The 18,291-nt window shown below is 42.6% G+C and overlaps 1 protein-coding gene across 1 annotated transcript; it reads left to right on the top strand.

Moving 5' to 3' along the window:
- Positions 1-845: 845 nt before the first annotated feature.
- LOC141363869 (uncharacterized) lies at positions 846-2,423 on the top strand (the record flags this gene model as incomplete). The annotated part of the gene is made up of 1 exon (XM_073867373.1): positions 846-2,423. A coding segment is annotated over one exon (1,578 nt), but the record flags the coding sequence as incomplete, so codon positions are not given.
- Positions 2,424-18,291: the final 15,868 nt, after the last annotated feature.

Raw genomic sequence — 18,291 nt, forward strand, 5'->3', positions numbered from 1 at the left:
GCCCGGGTTTTGACGGCCGAAATCGAAACCCTTTTGAGCAAACAGGCAATCAGAGTGGTGCACGAGGAGGAGAGCCGTCAGGGTTTTTACTCCCGTTATTTCGTAGTTCCAAAGAAAGGCGGCTCAACCCTCCGCCCTATTTTGGATCTACGCATATTAAACATGCACCTAAGAAAGTACTCATTCAAAATGTTGACACACAAGGTACTTTGTCAATCGATTCGCCCAAACGATTGGTTTGTGACAATAGACCTGTCAGACGCATACTTTCACATAGACATTTACCCCTCTCACAGGAAATTCCTCAGGTTTGCATACCGGGGCACAGCATACGAATTTCAAACTATACCGCTCGGGCTATCTTATGCTCCGAGGGTTTTTACCAAATGTGTGGAGGCAGCTCTGTTCCCGCTGAGGGACAGGGGAATAAGAATATTGTCTTACATAGACGATTATCTGATATGCTCGTCATCAAGGGAGCAAGCCATAAAGGACGCAGAGACGGTCCTGAATCACCTCAGCGATTTGGGTTTCAGAATAAACATGATAAAGAGCCGGTTAGTGCCCTCTCAGCAAACGGCATATCTGGGGCTCAATTTAAACTCCCTATCGTATCGAGTCACATTGACGGAAGAGAGAATAGCGTCTTTCACACAATGTCTCGCCCGTTTTCAGAAGGGAAAAGTGGTTCCGTACAGGCTGTGCTTGCGAATGCTGGGGCTTATGGCTTCAGTGATCGCCGTGGTACATTTGGGGCTTCTCAAAATGAGGGATTTCCAGCGCTGGATCGCGCGTTTACATCTGTGATCTCGCCGGCATCTCAGCCGACCAGTGAGAATTGATCATATGTGCGCCGTAGCGCTCAGACACTGGGTGAACCCTATGACGCTCAGGACGGGGATTCCCCTAGGGGCGGTGTCGTCCAGGGTAACCATGACGACAGACGCATCGTTAAAGGGCTGGGGAGCAACCTTAATGGGCAGAGCGGTGAACGGCGTGTGGCCGCCACAGCTGATGCACAAACACATAAATTATTTGGAGCTATTAGCAGTGTGGTTAGCACTGAAACACTTTCTGAGTTTCCTCAACGGTCAGCATGTTTTAGTGAAAACAGACAACTCCACAGTGGTTGCTTACATCAACCGACAGGGGGGCACACGCTCTCTTCAACTGCATCGGTTGGCAGAGAAACTGATCGTGTGGAGCGACACACGACTTCTATCTCTCAGAGCAACCCACGTTCCGGGGTTTTTAAACAGGGGGGCAGATTTACTGTCATGGGGAAACCCTCTCTACGGGGAGTGGAAACTCCATCCTCAGGTGGTGAGCCAGTTATGGCAGAGGTACGGTCAGGCTGCCGTAGATCTCTTCGCCTCGCAAGAAAACGCTCAATGCCCTCTGTACTTCTCTCTGGCGGACGCAAATGCACCGCTGGGTGTGGATGCTCTAGCCCACCGATGGCCAAACGTGCTTCTGTATGCGTTTCCCCCTCTGAGCTTGATCTCCCCCACTCTAGCCAGAGTGAGGGAACAATGTCTGTCACTAATCCTGATAGCCCCGCGCTGGCCATCTCGACATTGGGTGGCCGAGATAGTTCAACTCTTGTCAGGTCAGCCGTGGCCCCTCCCCCCACGGAGGGACCTCCTGTCTCAGGCGGGGGGGGAAATTTACCATCCTCGTCCAGACATGTTAGCCCTCTGGGCTTGGCCCGTGAGAGGTGGAATCTGAATGCGGTTGGTCTGCCCTCGTCAGTCATAAACACTATTCAAAGTGCAAGAGCTTCATCTACCCGCACACTTTATGGTAATAAGTGGCGTGTTTTTGAAGGATGGTGTGAGCGGAGAGTGATTATTCCTTTTCAGTGCTCTGTTAAGGATATTTTATGCTTTCTCCAGGACCTGTTGGATAAAGGGAAGGCTTTCTCCACCATTAAAGTGTACCTGGCTGCTATTTCAGCCTGCCATATAGGTTTTGGTGAAAAATCGGCAGGTCAGCACCCTTTAATAAGTCGTTTTATGAAGGGGGCGCGCCGCATACGGCCAGTATCTAAGCAGATGGTCCCATTGTGGGATCTACCTATCGTCTTAGAAGCATTATCTCATCATCCGTTTGAGCCGATAGAAGCGGTGAGTCTTAAGTATCTTTCTCTTAAAACAGCACTGCTTCTGGCTCTAGTGACAGCTAAGCGTGTAAGTGATTTACATGCTTTGTCCGTTAGCCCGTCTTGTTTGCAATTTGCTCTGGGGCTTACTAAAGTTTCTTTTCGTCCTAACCCTGCTTTCGTGCCTAAGGTTATGGAATCGGCATATAGATGCCCGGCTACGGAATTGGCAGCTTTTCATCCTCCCCCGTTTTCTTCTCCAGAGGATCAAAAGCTTAATGCGTTATGCCCAGACGTGCAAAGACAGACGTGGTGTCATTAGAGCTTCCGCAGTTGGTCACGCCCAAAGCGATTCCCATAGTGAAACACCTCACTCTGTTATCAAAGAACCGGGGCTTACGTTAAGTAACCCAACGGTATGTTAACATCAGGCACCCAGCACTGACTCTGTTGGTACTATTTTCCACGCAACAATTCCTTGCCATTTTGACTTACAGACACCGCTACTAGATTACAACACAATGCACTTCTCTTCTTTCTGCCCCTCGGTTGCGCGCGCAACCAGTTAGTGACGTCGCCGTGCAACCCGTCTATAAGTACTTCAGCGATTTATACTGTAAAAATAATAAAGAACAATACATTGCATACATGCACACATATCAGTAGCCAAGCCATTTAAACTTTTAATTTATTTAAAAAATAAACGTAACTTGGTGAAAACGTTATAAGAAACATAACACTTAAGAGAAATATGAAACAGACTTCTACAGAACACCGGATCCATAAAAATCACAGTTACTTCACACCCCTATTGCGGAGCTGTCACTTCAGCCCACAAAAAACGTAATCTCTGTTTGCAAACACGCAAAAGGTCTATACGTATTTTGAGGAAATTAATGTGAAGAAAGTTGTGATACAGAAACTGACAAATGTGACAAGAGACAAATACTTGAATAAAAACAAGCACGCTCATCACCCCTGAAGAAACAATAAAATACTTATTTGCTGTGACACGGACCCCTATTGCTAAGTGGTAAACCTATATTTTATTGCTAGAGTTTTTTATGTGTTGCTTAATCAAATAAATTGTAAAATATTGTTACACGTAGCAAAGTAAGAAAATTACATAAAGAGGTTAAACATTTAGATAATCAAAGTAAAAAAACACCATATTATTTTTAGATGAAATATTATGAATTATTTTTGGATGTGTTCAATTATTTATTTAAACTTTTGTACAGCAAACATCTCTGGTATTTTTATTGTTGTGTTTAAATGTGATGGATGAAATTTGAGAGTTAATTAAAAAAAATAATAACGAATAGAAAAGAATATAAAAGACAAAATGGAGATTTGAACAACATATTTAAGAGCTAGCTAAATATGACCCTGGACCACAAAACTAGTCATAAGGATCAGATTTTTAAACTGAGATTTATTTTATTTGAAAGTATAAAGTATAAATAAGCTTTCCATTAATGTATGGTTTGTTAGGATAGGACAATATTTGGTTGAAATACAATTATTTGAAAATCTGAAATCTGCAAAATCAAAATATTGAGAAAATCATCTTTAAAGTTGTCCAAATAAAGTCCAAAGCAACACATATTACTAATGATAAATTATTATTTTTAGAAAATGTACAAAATATCTTACAAAAATAATTTTGACCCATACAATGTATTGTTGGCTATGCTATAAACGACTTGACTTGTTTTGAGGTTTTCGTATAGACTTTTTGGTTATGTTAATGCATGCCATGTTGCTTTAACAATTCTCAGTGACTACACATTTTCAGTTTAGTATTTTCCGATAACAAGCTGTAGGACTAGCAAATGTTTACATTTCTGTAATCATCAATTGAAACGTCATCTTAATGGGGAGTAATGTTACAGGTATTTGCTGCTGGTTGTTGCAGTGACATCCCCATTGTGGTGACTAAAGGAGAGTTAAAGGTGCAGTGTGTAACTTTTAGAAGAATCCCTTGACAGAAATGCAATATAATCCACATAACTATATTATCAGTGGTGTATAAAGACCTTTCATTATGAACCATCATGTTTATATTACCTTTAAATGAACAGTTTTTATCTACATACACCGAGGGTCCCCTTACATGGAAGTCGCCATTTTGTGCCGCCATGGTTCTACAGAAGCCCTTAACGGACAAACTTTGTTTACCAAGTTGTCTCTGACGATGACGTGTTTGTTCTTCATTAGGAAAAAGTTTTTATAGTTAAGTTAGGGCATACAATGTGCTGTCTATAGTATGAGACATTTCAGCATAAACATTAGCTTCATCATTGCCATCTCTATTTACCCTCATTACTTCGAAACTATGTGGTTTCACTGGCTTTCTCATAGATCTGATAGTGTTGATCTCTCATGTCACTTAATCCTTACTAGAATTGTTACAAAGCCACAATGTTTGTAACCAACCCGTTTTGTGCACCATTTTCTTCCATAGTAGCATTTTTTCCTTTCGATGAAAGTCGATGGTGCTTCTGTTTCCTTTATTACAATTACAAATATCTTCCTTTATGTTCAGTAGAACAAAGCCATTTATACAGGTTTGTAACAAGATGAGGGTGAGTAAATAATGACAGAATTTTCATTTTTAGGTGAACTGTCCCTTTAAGCATGAAAGTTTATAGTCTCTCTAATCACAAGCAGAGATGTATAGTAACGAAGTAGAACTACTTCACTACTGTACTTAAGTACTAAAAGACAGTATCTGTACTCTACTGAAGTATTATTTTTTTCTCCTACTTCCACTTTTACTTCAGTACATATTTTCAATGAGTTTAATACTTTTACTCCGATACATTTTTTATGTGCTGCATAGTTACTCGTTACTCTCGTTATAAAAATGTTATCATTCCAAACCCACATTATCACTGCCAGAGCGTTGATACACGTTAGAAATGCACAGACACAAATCGTGGTCTAAAGACCAATCAGAGATAGTGAAGGGCGGACCCCTCCCTCCCTCTCACTCACAAATATGAGCTGCGGTTGTGGATAAAACGTGAAGCGAAGAGAGAGCAAACGTGCGCGAGAGAGACAGAGTTTGCGTGAGAGAGAATGCGCAAGAAAGGGCGAGTGTGGGCAAAAGAAGGAAACCTAAATACATTGAAACACCTTGCACCTATATCATTATATTGACTAATATTTCATTAATACTGAATTTTTATCGCCATATCAGTTAAATTAATCTGAATGAATCTGAACATTCCTGTCCTTGTACTCCTGCTACAGCCAAAGGAATTGTGAGTGTCCTTTAGCTTAAACATTTGAAATATAAAAAATATTAAATTCAAACTTTTGACTGTTTTCTTTAATAACTACATTACACAATACTTGTACTTTTACTTTCAGTACTTGAGTAGTATATTTTAAAATAAACTACTTGCAATACTTAAGTACAAAAATTTTTTAATACTTTAGTACTTCCACTTAAGTGCTGTGCTTAAAGAGCACTTCAACTTCTACTCAAGTCACTTTTTTGATAGAGCACTTGTACTTTTACTCAAGTCTGGGTCCCTAGTACTTTATACATCTCTGATCACAAGATGGCGCAGTTTGACTATATAACAGGCATTCAACGAAAACCTTAGCCCAAAGTAGGAAAACGCCATTAAGTTTCTGTGAGAATGCATGTACCACATGTTTACAAAGCTTCTGGAATAATACAGATAATTAAATGTTGAGTTAGAGAAAAAGAACATGACTTTCTACTGTTTGCGGTGACAGCTAAATAAAGCTTGGTGCTGAAATGTTTGATTCTTGTGTTATATCACTTTAAAACATTTTTACTTTATAATACAGTTTGTTTTGTGGGTAAGCATTGTTGCATATAGATACATATATTTAGATCTAAATAATAAAATGCAAAATATTTTTATTTTAAACAGCCCAGTACCCATGTGATCACTTTCTTTGCCACATGCATGGATATCAAATAGCCTTAATGATTCTGGTTTCACATTTGTGATGTAAAAGGTTTCATTTCATCTGATGTTTATCCTACTGTATATAACTGTGACACTAATGGCTTCTCTGTCAAACTCTGCGGCAGATCTCTCAGAATGAGTTTTTATTTCAGCTGCTAAACGTTGACAGCATCTCAGATATAAAGGTGCCCTCTGTGTGATTACAATTATTGGGAAGAGATTATTGGGGGTTAAAAATATAAAAACAAAAGTCTTTAATCAATATCCAGGTCAATGACATTTAAAACTATTAAATAATGTAGCTGTTTTAGTGTCATATTTAATAATATATGGTTGGGCTTATACATTTGCAAAGTAAGCTTTTTATTTTCAAAGAACCAATTATGTTTGTGGATGAATGGTTTTTAAATAATTTGCATAAAATAGATTGTTTCATTGAATATATTTGCCCTTAACATTTAATGTGACCCAGACCGGGAAAACCCAGCTAAAGTCATTTTTGGGATTTACTTTTACATAAACGTATACATTGTGTTAAAATATAACCTTGATATTTTTCATATTGACTGAGTAAAATCATGTGAAAAAGATTGAACATGCTAGACTGAGGCAACCTGCAAAATTTTGTCTTTAGGGTAGGGTGCTTAAATTTCAGGTATCTTTATACAAACGATGAATTAAAATATCTCTTAGTCAGAAAAGTGATTTCATCTGTTGTCTTTTTAATTTTGCTGCTTCGTATATTATAGTCACAGGGTGACTTTTATAGGGCGGAACCGAAATTGGCGAAACTTGGTTCCGCCCGAAGATGGTTTCCGCTAGGCCGTGTTATCCTTCGCCGTATTCGCCCAGAGCGAAGTGGAGGAAGACGGGCGTCCTTTGTGTGCACCTGAGTGTGGTGGGGTAAGTCCTTGTGATGTAGAAACTTTCACTTTGAAGTGGTGCTGTGTATTGCTGTGTATTGCAGTGAGATTGCTGTGTGTCTTTGTCAGACGTACCCCCGCCTTTACTCCTTTCGTCGAGGAAAGACGAAGAGGCTAGCGGCCCTAGAGAAACCTGTAGATTATATGCTGTGAGTGTGTTTCAGCTTCAAGCAACGGTGTGGTATCCTGGAACGATTTCCCATCCGAACACTTGGCGGACTTTGGAGAGTGGCGGCGAAGAACTGGGAAGTTGGTAGTGTGTGAGTATGACTACGGGCCATTAACATTGATACCTTACCTGTGTGATTTCCATCGTCGCAGAGTTAGAGGCGACGGAGATCCGCCGCCCCGAGGTCTCTACGAAAGGGCGCCCCTGTCCAGTGTTCGACCGCCCAACAGGTAGCGAGGGAAGGGCAGCGCTCGACCCGGTGTGACGGCGTGACGTTCCCGCCCCTCTGTAGACCAACGAACTCGCCGAGAGGGTTCGTCCCCGGCGTCATATAGGAACTACTGCCCATCGGACCAACTGTGGATCCCAGCTGTCGTAAGTCCGCCATTTGTTTTGCAAAGCTGTATACTAACCTGTTGAGCCTGTTGATCGACAGAGACGAAGAGTGTGCTGTGTACATTGGCACGAGAGGAGCCACTGCCGAAACCTTGTACTTACGCTGCTGCCTGTGGAGAAAGAGGACGAGAGTGAGAACTAGGAGAACGAGCTGAGAGAAACCTGCACTTACCAAGAGCTGTAGCCAGCGAAGAGGTGAGAGCCATCCAAGTCGGATTAATTGTGTCCTTGTGTCCCAGCTGCGGCCTGTGAAGAAAGAGAACAAGAGTGAGTGTCACAGGAGTGACGATCTTTTGGGCGGAACCAAAAGTTGGGAAAGTTTGGTTCCGCCCGGATGTTTCCGCCCGGACCGGGAAGCGAAAACACCGGACATCCGGTAGCACCGCGAGGGCTGTAATCAGCCAAACTACGGACAGCTGTGAGTTGTTAACAGGAGCGCCGGGTGATTGGACGAAGGCAACACCCAGGAGAGTATTTAAGAACAGTTTAAACCACAGTTTGTGTCGATGTTATCACCGTTGTTGGTGTGTGCCGTAGCGCTGAGTTGAGCTCACCTGGTACGCCATTCGGATCGTTGGACTTGCTCTCTCTCTCTTTTTGCATCGTTGGATTACTGTTGACGGAGATATCGAAGACCTTATGGGTTGGAAAGTAAACGGATACTGACCTTGGATGAACGAAACGAAGGAAGAAGGAGCGTGCCATCGTGAGCATCCATTTGTGAAAAGGTGGTGTTGACGACTGGAGAACCGTTCATCTGAGTAGCTGGAGTTATTGTAGGAAGAAGTCAACCTAGAGAAGCGTGGGACGAAGAAAGCACCATAGTCGTGAGTAACAGAATCCATTTATTGGAAGTAAATTGCATGTACTTGACCTGGATATCTTTTGAGTGTTTCCCAGCGAGAGCGGGTGGCCCTGCCCCTGAGTCAGCGTGGTGGGTGAGCCAAAGGATCTTTGTGTGAAACAGCTACAGTGACGAAAACAACCACTAGGCCGTGTTACCAACCCCACATTCTCGCCCGGAGCGAGGTGAAGGAAGACGGGCGTCTATTGTGTGCACTGAGCGTGGTGGGTGAGTCTTGGATGTAGAAATTTCACTTTGAAGTGGTGCTGTGTGTATTGCAGTGAGATTGCTGTGTCTTGTCAGACGTACCCCGCCTCCAGTCACTCGCCCGGGGCGCTGAAGAGGAAAGCGGTTCTAGAATAACCCTGTGTATGATTATGCTGTGAGTGTGTTTCAGCCTTAAAAATCACGGAGTAGCTTCCTGAAGTATTTTCGCAGCCAAACGCTTGGCGGACTTGTGTTAAGAGTGGCGGTGAAGATCTGCACGACTGGCGGTGTGAGTATTACAAATTACATTGCTACATTACCTGTGTGCTTTCATCATCACAGAGTTAGAGGCGAAGGAGATCCGCTGCCCCGAGGTCTCTACGAAGGGGCGCCCCGGTCCGGTTTTCGATTGCCAACGGGCATCGAGGAAAGGGCAGCGCTCGACCCGGTGTGACAACGTGACATTCTCGCCCCTCTGCTGGACCAACGAGCTCGCCGAGAGGGTTTGGTCCCCGGCGCCGTCTTGGAAACCACTGCCCAGTCGACGCATTGCGTCTATCAGCGATCGTAAGTCCGCCACCCGAAAAGTATAGCATAACCTGTTCAGTCTGTTGATCAACAGGGAAGAGGAGTATGCTGAGAGAGCTGTGAAGAAAAACCACACGTACCAGAAGCTGTAGTCAGCGACAAGGTGAGAGAACAAATTGAGAACGATTCACTGTGCCTTTGTGTCCCAGCTGTCGTCTGTGGAGGAAGAGAGAGAACAAGCGTGAGCTCTAAGGAGACCAGTTGTGAAGGAGAACCATACGTACCAGAAGCCGTAGTCAGCGAAGAGGTGAGAGAACTAATTGAGATCGATTCACTGTGCTCTTGTGTCCCAGCTGTCGTCTGTGGAGGAAGAGAGAGAACAAGCGTGAGCTCTAAGGAGACCAGTTGTGAAGGAGAACCATACATACCAGAAGCTGTAGTCAGCGACGAGGTGAGAGAACTAATTGAGAACGATTCACTGTGCCTTTGTGTCCCCGCTGTCGTCTGTGGAGGAAGAGAGAGAACAAGCGTGAGCTCTAAGGAGACCAGTTGTGAAGGAGAGCCATACGTACCAGAAGTTGTAGTCAGCGAAGAGGTGAGAGAACTAAATGGAGATCGATTCACTGTGCCTTTGTGTCCCAGCTGTCGTCTGTGGAGGAAGAGAGAGAACAGGTGTGAGCGCTAAAGCAACGAGTCGAGAAGAAGAATTCAGACTTACCCAGAAGCTGTAGTCGGTGGAGAGGTGAGGAAACCCTTGTGAGAACGATCCACTGTGTCTTCACGTCCCAGCTGTAGTCTGTGGAGAGAGGGAGAACAGGAAGGGAGAGTGAGTCGACAACCAAGGGGCTGTGGGGAAAGACGGCGAAGCGCTGTGAACTACACGCAGGTACACGGACAGGAAACAGCACATACCAACCCTCATTGTGATTTTATTCTGCCTCCAGGGAGGTAGAGGAGCGCGCCACGGGCAGAGGGAACCATAGGCGGGAGCCCGTTCCCCGACGCAACCCCCCCCCCCCCCTTGGAGGACAGACCCCGACTTTAGTTTTAATTTCCCTTTCCCCAAGTCCCCATATATTTTAACTATTTAAATAAATAAAGAATATTTTATACTTACCTGTACTCGTTGTTGTCTGGTCATTGGGTTGGTTTTGGGGACCTCCTCGAGGTGGAAGTTTAGAAGGGGCGTGGCTTAACCGCTAGCGGCCAGCCCCTGGCTTGTGACATGAGCACTACGAGAATGAGTGTTGTGGAACCTGTACTTACCAAGAGCTGTAGCCAGCGAAGAGGTGAGAGCCATCCCAGTCAGAATAATTGTGTCCTTGTGTCCCAGCTGCGGCCTGTGGAGAAAGAGAACGAGAGTGAGCACTAAGAGAACGAGCGTTGTGGAACCTGTACTTACCAAGAGCTGTAGTCAGCGGAGAGGTGAGAGCCATCCCAGTCAGATTAATCGTGTCCTTTGTGTCTTAGCTGCGGCCTGTGGAGAAAGAGAACAAGAGTAAATACTATGAGAACGAGTGTTGTGGAACCTGTACTTACCAAGAGCTGTAGCCAGCGAAGAGGAGAGAAAAGGGAGCCACGGATAGCGGGGACAGGCAGGAGCCTGCTTTCCACGTCTCCCTTGGGCCTGCAGTGCCTTGGACCCCCGTTGCCCCCCCTTCCTTTCTGTCACCTGCTTGGCCATAGCCTGCCTGGAAGGCAGCGCAGAAGTTTAGTTTTAATTCCCCTTTCCCCATTTCCCAGTCTTTTTAAATATTTAGTTCAATAAAGATTGTTTTATATTTTACCTGCTCTCGTTGTTGTCTGGTCATTGGGTTGGCTTTGGGGACCTCCTCGAGGTGGAAGTTGTACAGGGGCATGGCTTAGTCAAACAGTAGCCAGCCCCTGGGTGTGACATTTATATTTACACAGTTGACAGACACCTTTTAGTGACTTACAGAAGGTAGGGGAGAGCGGGCACAAAGTAACGCTTTTTGGCTCTGGCAAATCATTCAAACAGTATTTAAGTTAGATTAATATATTTTTACCTAATCAACACACACATCTCTGCTACAATGAACACTTAAAGTTTGGGTCCTATACTGTTATTGCACAATTACACAGAAAGTGACAGGAGTGCAAACGTTACAACGTACCGCATTGGGGCGGTTAACACCTGCTTTAAATGCAAATAATTTAATAAAATTTGACATATTTACTAAAGGTGGATATTGTTTATAAATCTGCCTGTAATAGATTTTCACACATTCATCCATTCAAGATTCTCATCTAACCATCCTCGTATTATGCAGCAATGCATATAAACAGATTATTTTAAAAGGGCTTCACAATTATAGGGGCCATGTAAAGAATTTTAGATGTTTTTTTGTGTCTATAATTTATGTTTTTGATGTATTACTTTCCTTTATTTTTGTCGTGGTAAAGGAAGGCTTTTATTTTGAAATGTATGGTCATGACCGAATATAGCGCGAGTACGTGCTAATCAATTCAGACTGAAACGAGACCCAGACGCAAATGGCTGTGGCCTCGAAGGTTTACGGTTTGCAAAGGCTTAGTTCCTGGTTTAAAGCAACACTATGTAGTTTTTTACCTTTAAATAATGTCTCTAAAATTATTTCAGTGAAAGAACAACTTTTAACTGGACAAATTGTACTGTTGCTGCAACCTGAGCAGCCTCCTAGTTGCTACAAGCACACTCTGAAAGTGGCGGTGGAGGGTAGAGCACACAGCCCCACCCCTCCCCCTGCCTGCAGAAGAGTGTCTGATACCAGGCACTGTTGCGCTTTTCAACCACATGGGGGAGCTGTAAGTCATTTTTACATGGAAACTACATAGTGTTGCTTTAAATGGAGAACAAGGTATTGTGAGTTGCTACCTGTTGTTATTGTTTTAATTTATTTTTCATTGTGATATAAGTATTCACTTGTTATTTGGGTATGTTTAAGTTATTGTTGCTGTGTTTGTAGTTTGGTTTTGATGTACGTTTATTTTAAGGTTTACTTATTCAAGTGTTTGTTTGATTTTCCCTTTGTCTAAGCTCTTACGGTGGTCTTTAATAAATCTCACAGCATTATAATGAAAGAACATTTGAATAAAGCTTGAAGATCATCAGTTGAAGAGTCAGAATTTATTAAATCAGGGAGCTACAGGCCATGGCATGAAAATCTGACTTTTTCCTTGTTTAAGTGCTATAATTGGGTCCCCAATGCTTCTATTAACCTAGAAAATGTGAGAAAGATCAACCCAGTAACTTAGTTTTAGTAAACCATTCTCTGCAAGCATGTGGAAAAATACCCCCTGTGATGTCAGAAGGGGATAATACCACCCCTTAATCCACACTATCCAAGCACTGTCATTTAGTGCAGAGAGGGAGAGACCGAGAAAATAATTCACAGCACAATTAAGTTTCAATTTCAACAAACCACCATCATTGTGATCAGTGTTTGCACTTCATCCGCTCATTTGCATTTTAAAGGACACACACAAAACGGCACATTTGCACACACCTAAAAAGTGGCAATTTTAACAATAAATTATTTATATGAGATTTTATGCTAAAACTTCAAAAATGTGCTCTGGGGACCCCAAAGATTTATTTGACATCTTAAAGTCTTGTGACATGGCCCCTTTAAGAAAAAAAATAAAAGTTCATTTCCCCTGATATTGTATGAACAGTTATCATTTTGATGAATAGTATTACCATTGTTTTCATTTCATTATCATACTGGCTTGTGTAAAAATGTTTTCAATCCCAGCTAGTTACTAGGAGTTACTGACGTTTCAAAATGCTGTTATGTTTTAGGTAACAAAACAGTGATTTAAATAATATAAGGTTGGATTCGGTGAATCGAAAAAACATAAGATGAAAAAATTTACTTTCACGCCTCTTTATTCAATACCTTAACCAAAATAATTCTAATTTTTTTTATATAGCGCTTTTCACAATTGGTAATTGTTTCAAAGTAGCTTTACATTAATAGACGCAATGAAAAGCACAGAAAAGCAACAGATAGCATAACATAATACAGATAGCATAAGCAGCTAAATTTCAGCTATGAATCAACATTATAAGCAAGTGTATTACTAATGTAACGTATAGAAGAGGGTGGTAAGTTAAGCCAATGAAGGCTGCCTCCCTGGGTAGAAAACCCCCCTAGGAGAAAACCCCCTGGTCTTTTAAACCGGGGGAAAATAGTCCTAGGAGGAAAAAACCCTTGGGAGGTGTGTGTGTGTGTGTATATATATATATATATAAAACACATCAAAACTTTTCACAAATTGACCTGAGATCATCTTCTGACAGTAAGAAAAAGACACCAAAATATTGCTCGGCTTATTAGTCATAAAATAAAATGCATGTTTTAGCTGTCTTTCTTGAAAACAGCTTGCTGGGGCCATAGTTTTGTCTTAATATGCACACCGGTAATGTTTTTTTATAAGGTATGTTTGTAAAAACTTAAATGTCCTGGATTAATCTAAACCCTGTCCAGAAAACCACTCAACAATATATCAGATATGTAAATATTTGGTACCATTGTATGTACCTCTGGGGTACCAATATGCCATCTTTAAGTGCAAAGCTGTGCTTTTTGAAGGGGTACATCCCCAGTGATAACTGAGGTACATATTTTGACCGTTTCTTCTGCAGATTTTAACATGTCTATGTGGTGACAACATACAGATTTCTATGTGCCCATACAGAAATGGTCCTAAAATAAAATTCTCCTGAGAAATATTAACACCTCTTGAATGTCTATATGGGGTGGTTTCCTGGACAGAGGGTTTTTAGTAATCCAGGACTAGGCCTTAAGACAAAAAATAATACTGGTGTGTATCTTGAGACAAAACAATGGCACTGATATATGTTAAGATATGTCCAGAAAACCGCCCCTATATGTCTAAACAAAAGCCAACTTATCTGTGAATACATGAATGAATTATCGTGTTAGCCGGAATTCTTGCCACTTATTTAATCTTGGGCATTTATTTATTATGTTGGCTTGAAAAAGCCAACATACTGTTCTTCATCTTAATCTTATTATTAGTGGTGCTTGCATTTATGCAAGGCATCACTATTACTATTCCTCAGGGATATTATTATTATATTTTCTTATGTCTGCACAAAATTTCGGCGCGTAACTCGTCCCGCACGTTTTGTCGTAGACCCATAAAAGAGGGCTCAAATCGACCGGATTATTGAGGAGAGGTGTGCTATGACTTTTATAAGCGATCGGGTGCAGGATTTCCAAAAGGGGGGCGAAAAACCACCCAAAAAATCCCATTGACTTAACATTGCGTCCAACTTTGACGAGTCATAGCTCCGTTTGAGGATTTTATAGAAACATGTGGGTTACAACATTTGAAGAGGGTGGTAGGCTCTCTAAGAACATACATCATAACCGGGTCTAAGTTGTACCCCTGGGGTGTAAGAGGTGCCCAAAAATGCCCAATGAAAAGTCAATGGGGCAAAATCCCATAGACTTAACATTGCAAACATTTTGACGGGTCATAGGTACAAGTGAGGATTTCATAGAAACATGTGGGTTACTAAATTTGAAGAGGGTGGTAGACTCTGTAAGAACATACATCACAATGGGGTGTAAGTTGTACCCCTGGGGTATAAGAGGCACCCGAAAATTCCCATTGACTTATAATGGGGCAGGGAACACGCCCATATAAGGGAATAAAACAGTTCCAGATGGGATATCTTTGCTTTACAGTGTCGTAGAGATAAGTGGGTGGGCTCAATTTAATCAGGCATCCAATCAGTCTTTCAGGATCATCGTAGAGCTATTAAGCCACGCCCCTAACAACAATTTTGGGCACCCTAGCAACATCTCCCATAGACTGCCATTATAAAATGCCCAGATGGATATCTTTGCACCACAGTGTCATAGAGACATGGGGGTGGGCTCATTTTACTCAGGCATCCAATCAGTCTCTCAGGATCCTTACATAGGTATTAAGCCACGCCCCTAGCAACCACTCTTGAGCACCCTAGCAACATAAAATTCAAACACTTATATCTCGGCATCAGAACATCGTAGAGACACGGGGGTTGGACCGTTTGACTCGTGACTCAGAGTGTAATCATTATGGGATGTAATTTTTTTCCCTAGCAACCAAATACAGTACCCTAGCAACAGAGTAAACTAAGCCTTACATCTCCGCATCAGAACATCCTAGAGACACAGGGGTTGGACCGTTTGACTCGTGACTCAGAGTGTAATCATTATGGGATGTAATTTTTTTCCCTAGCAACCAAATACAGTACCCTAGCAACAGAGTAAACAAAGCCTTATATCTCCGCATCAGAACATCGTAGAGACACGGGGGTTGGACCGTTTGACTCGTGACTCAGAGTGTAATCATTATGGGATGCCATTTTTCCCCTAGCAACCAAATACAGTACCCTAGCAACAGAGTAAACAAAGCCTTATATCTCCGCATCAGAACATCGTAGAGACACAGGGGTTGGACCGTTTGAGTCGTGACTCAGAGTGTAATCACTATGGGATGCCAATTTTTTCCCTAGCAACCAAATACAGTACCCTAGCAACAGAGTAAACAAAGCCTTATATCTCAGCATCAGAACATCGTAGAGACACGGGGGTTGGACCGTTTTACTTGTGGCTTGGAGTATGATCATTATGGGATGCCAATTTTCTCCCTAGCAACCAAACTTAGTACCCTAGCAACAGAATAAACAAAGCCTTATATCTCCGCATCAGAACAACGTAGAGACACGGGGGTTGGACCGTTTTACTTGTGGCTTGGAGTATGATCATTATGGGATGCCAATTTTTTCCCTAGCAACCAAACTTAGTACCCTAGCAACAGAATAAACAAAGCCTTATATCTCCGCATCAGAACAACGTAGAGACACAGGGGTTGGACCGTTTTACTTGTGGCTTGGAGTATGATCATTATGGGATGCCATTTTTTCCCTAGCAACCAAATACAGTACCCTAGCAACAGAGTAAGCAAAGCCTTATATCTCCGCATCAGAACATCGTAGAGACATGGAAGTTGGACCGTTTGACTCATGACTCAGAGTGTAATCACTATGGGATGCCAATTTTTTCCCTAGCAACCAAATACAGTACCCTAGCAACAGAATAAACAAAGCCTTATATCTCTGCATCAGAACATCATAGAGACATGGGGGTTGGACCGTTTGACTCTTGACTCAGAGTGTAATCACTATGGGCTGCCAATTTTTTCCCTAGCAACCAAATACAGTACCCTAGCAACAGAGTAAACAAAGCCTTATATCTCAGCATCAGAACATCGTAGAGACATGGGGGTTGGACCGTTTTACTTGTGGCTTGGAGTATGATCATTATGGGATGCCAATTTTCTCCCTAGCAACCAAACTTAGTACCCTAGCAACAGAATAAACAAAGCCTTATATCTCCGCATCAGAACAACGTAGAGACACAGGGGTTGGACCGTTTTACTTGTGGCTTGGAGTATGATCATTATGGGATGCCAATTTTTTCCCTAGCAACCAAATACAGTACCCTAGCAACAGAGTAAACAAAGCCTTATATCTCCGCACCAGAACATCGTAGAGACATGGGGGTTGGACTGTTTGACTCGTGACTCAGATTGTAATCACTAGTGGATGCCAATTTTTCCCTAGCAACCAAATACACTACCCTAGCAACGGAATAAACAAAGCCTTATATCTCCGCATTAGAACACCATAGAGACATGGGGGTTGGACCGTTTTACTTGTGACTCAGATTGTAATCACTAGTGGGTGCCAAATTTTTTCCCTAGCAACCAAATACAGTACCCTAGCAACCGAATAAACAAAGCCTTATATCTCTGCATCAAAACATCGTAAACACAAGGGGGTTGGACCGTTTTACTTTTGGGTTGGAGTATAATCATATATTGTCCCGGGAATTTAGCCACGGCAAGCACCACTTCACATTTTCTTCAGGAAATGTACCTATCTAGTTAGTGGTGCTTGCATTTATGCAAAGCATCACTATTATTATTGCTCAGGGATATTATTAGTGGTGCTTGCATTTATGCAAGGCATCACTATTACTATTGCTCATACTTATTCTTATTATTCTTATTCTGGACACTTTTTTCGACGCGTAACTCGTCCCGCACGGTTTGTCATAGACCCATGAAAGATGGCTCAAAATGACCGGTTTATTGAGGAGAGGTGTGCTATGACTTTTATAAGGGATCGGGTGCAGGATTTTTGAAAGGGGGGCGAAAAACCACCCGAAAAATCCCATTGACTTAACATTGCGCCCAACTTTGACGGGTCATAGCTCAGCTCGAGGATTTGGTAGAAACTTGTGGGTTACAACATTTGAAGAGGGTGGTAGACTCTGTAAGAACATACATCACAATGGGGTGAAAGTTGTACCCCTGGGGTGTAGGAGGCGCCCAAAAGTGCCCCATTGACTTATAATGGGTCAGGGAACATGCCCATATAAGGGAATAAGAATTTTCCTGATGGGATATCTTCGAATTACAGTGTCGTAGAATCAAGGGGGTGGGCTCATTTTACTCGGGCATCCAATCAGTCTCTCAGGATCATCTCAGATCTATTAAGCCACGCCCCTAGCAACAATTTTGGGCACCCTAGCAACATCTCCCATAGACTGCCATTATAAAATGCCCAGATGGATATCTTTGCACCACAGTGTCATAGAGACATGGGGGTTGGCTCATTTTACTCAGGCATCCAATCAGTCTCTCAGGATCCTTAAAGACTTACTAAGCCACGCCCCTAGCAACCACTTTTGAGCACCCTAGCAACATAAAATTCAAACAGTTATATCTCGGCATCAGAACATCGTAGAGACACAGGGGTTGGACCGTTTTACTTGTGACTTGGCGTGTAACAATTGGGCACATCATTGGCCACTCCCAAGCCACGCCCCTAGCAACCAAATTTGAGCACCCTAGCAACCGAATAAACAAAGCCTTATATCTCCGCATCAGAACATCGTAGAGACACGGGGGTTGGACCGTTTGACTTGTGACTCGGAGGGTAATCACTAGTGGATGCCATTTTTTTCCCTAGCAACCAAATACAGTACCCTAGCAACAGAGTAAACAAAGCCTTATATCTCCGCATCAGAACATCGTAGAGACAAGGGGATTGGACCGTTTGACTCATGACTCGGAGGGTAATC

This window comes from Misgurnus anguillicaudatus, chromosome 5, assembly GCF_027580225.2.
Source record: "Misgurnus anguillicaudatus chromosome 5, ASM2758022v2, whole genome shotgun sequence".
NCBI lineage: Eukaryota > Metazoa > Chordata > Actinopteri > Cypriniformes > Cobitidae > Misgurnus > Misgurnus anguillicaudatus.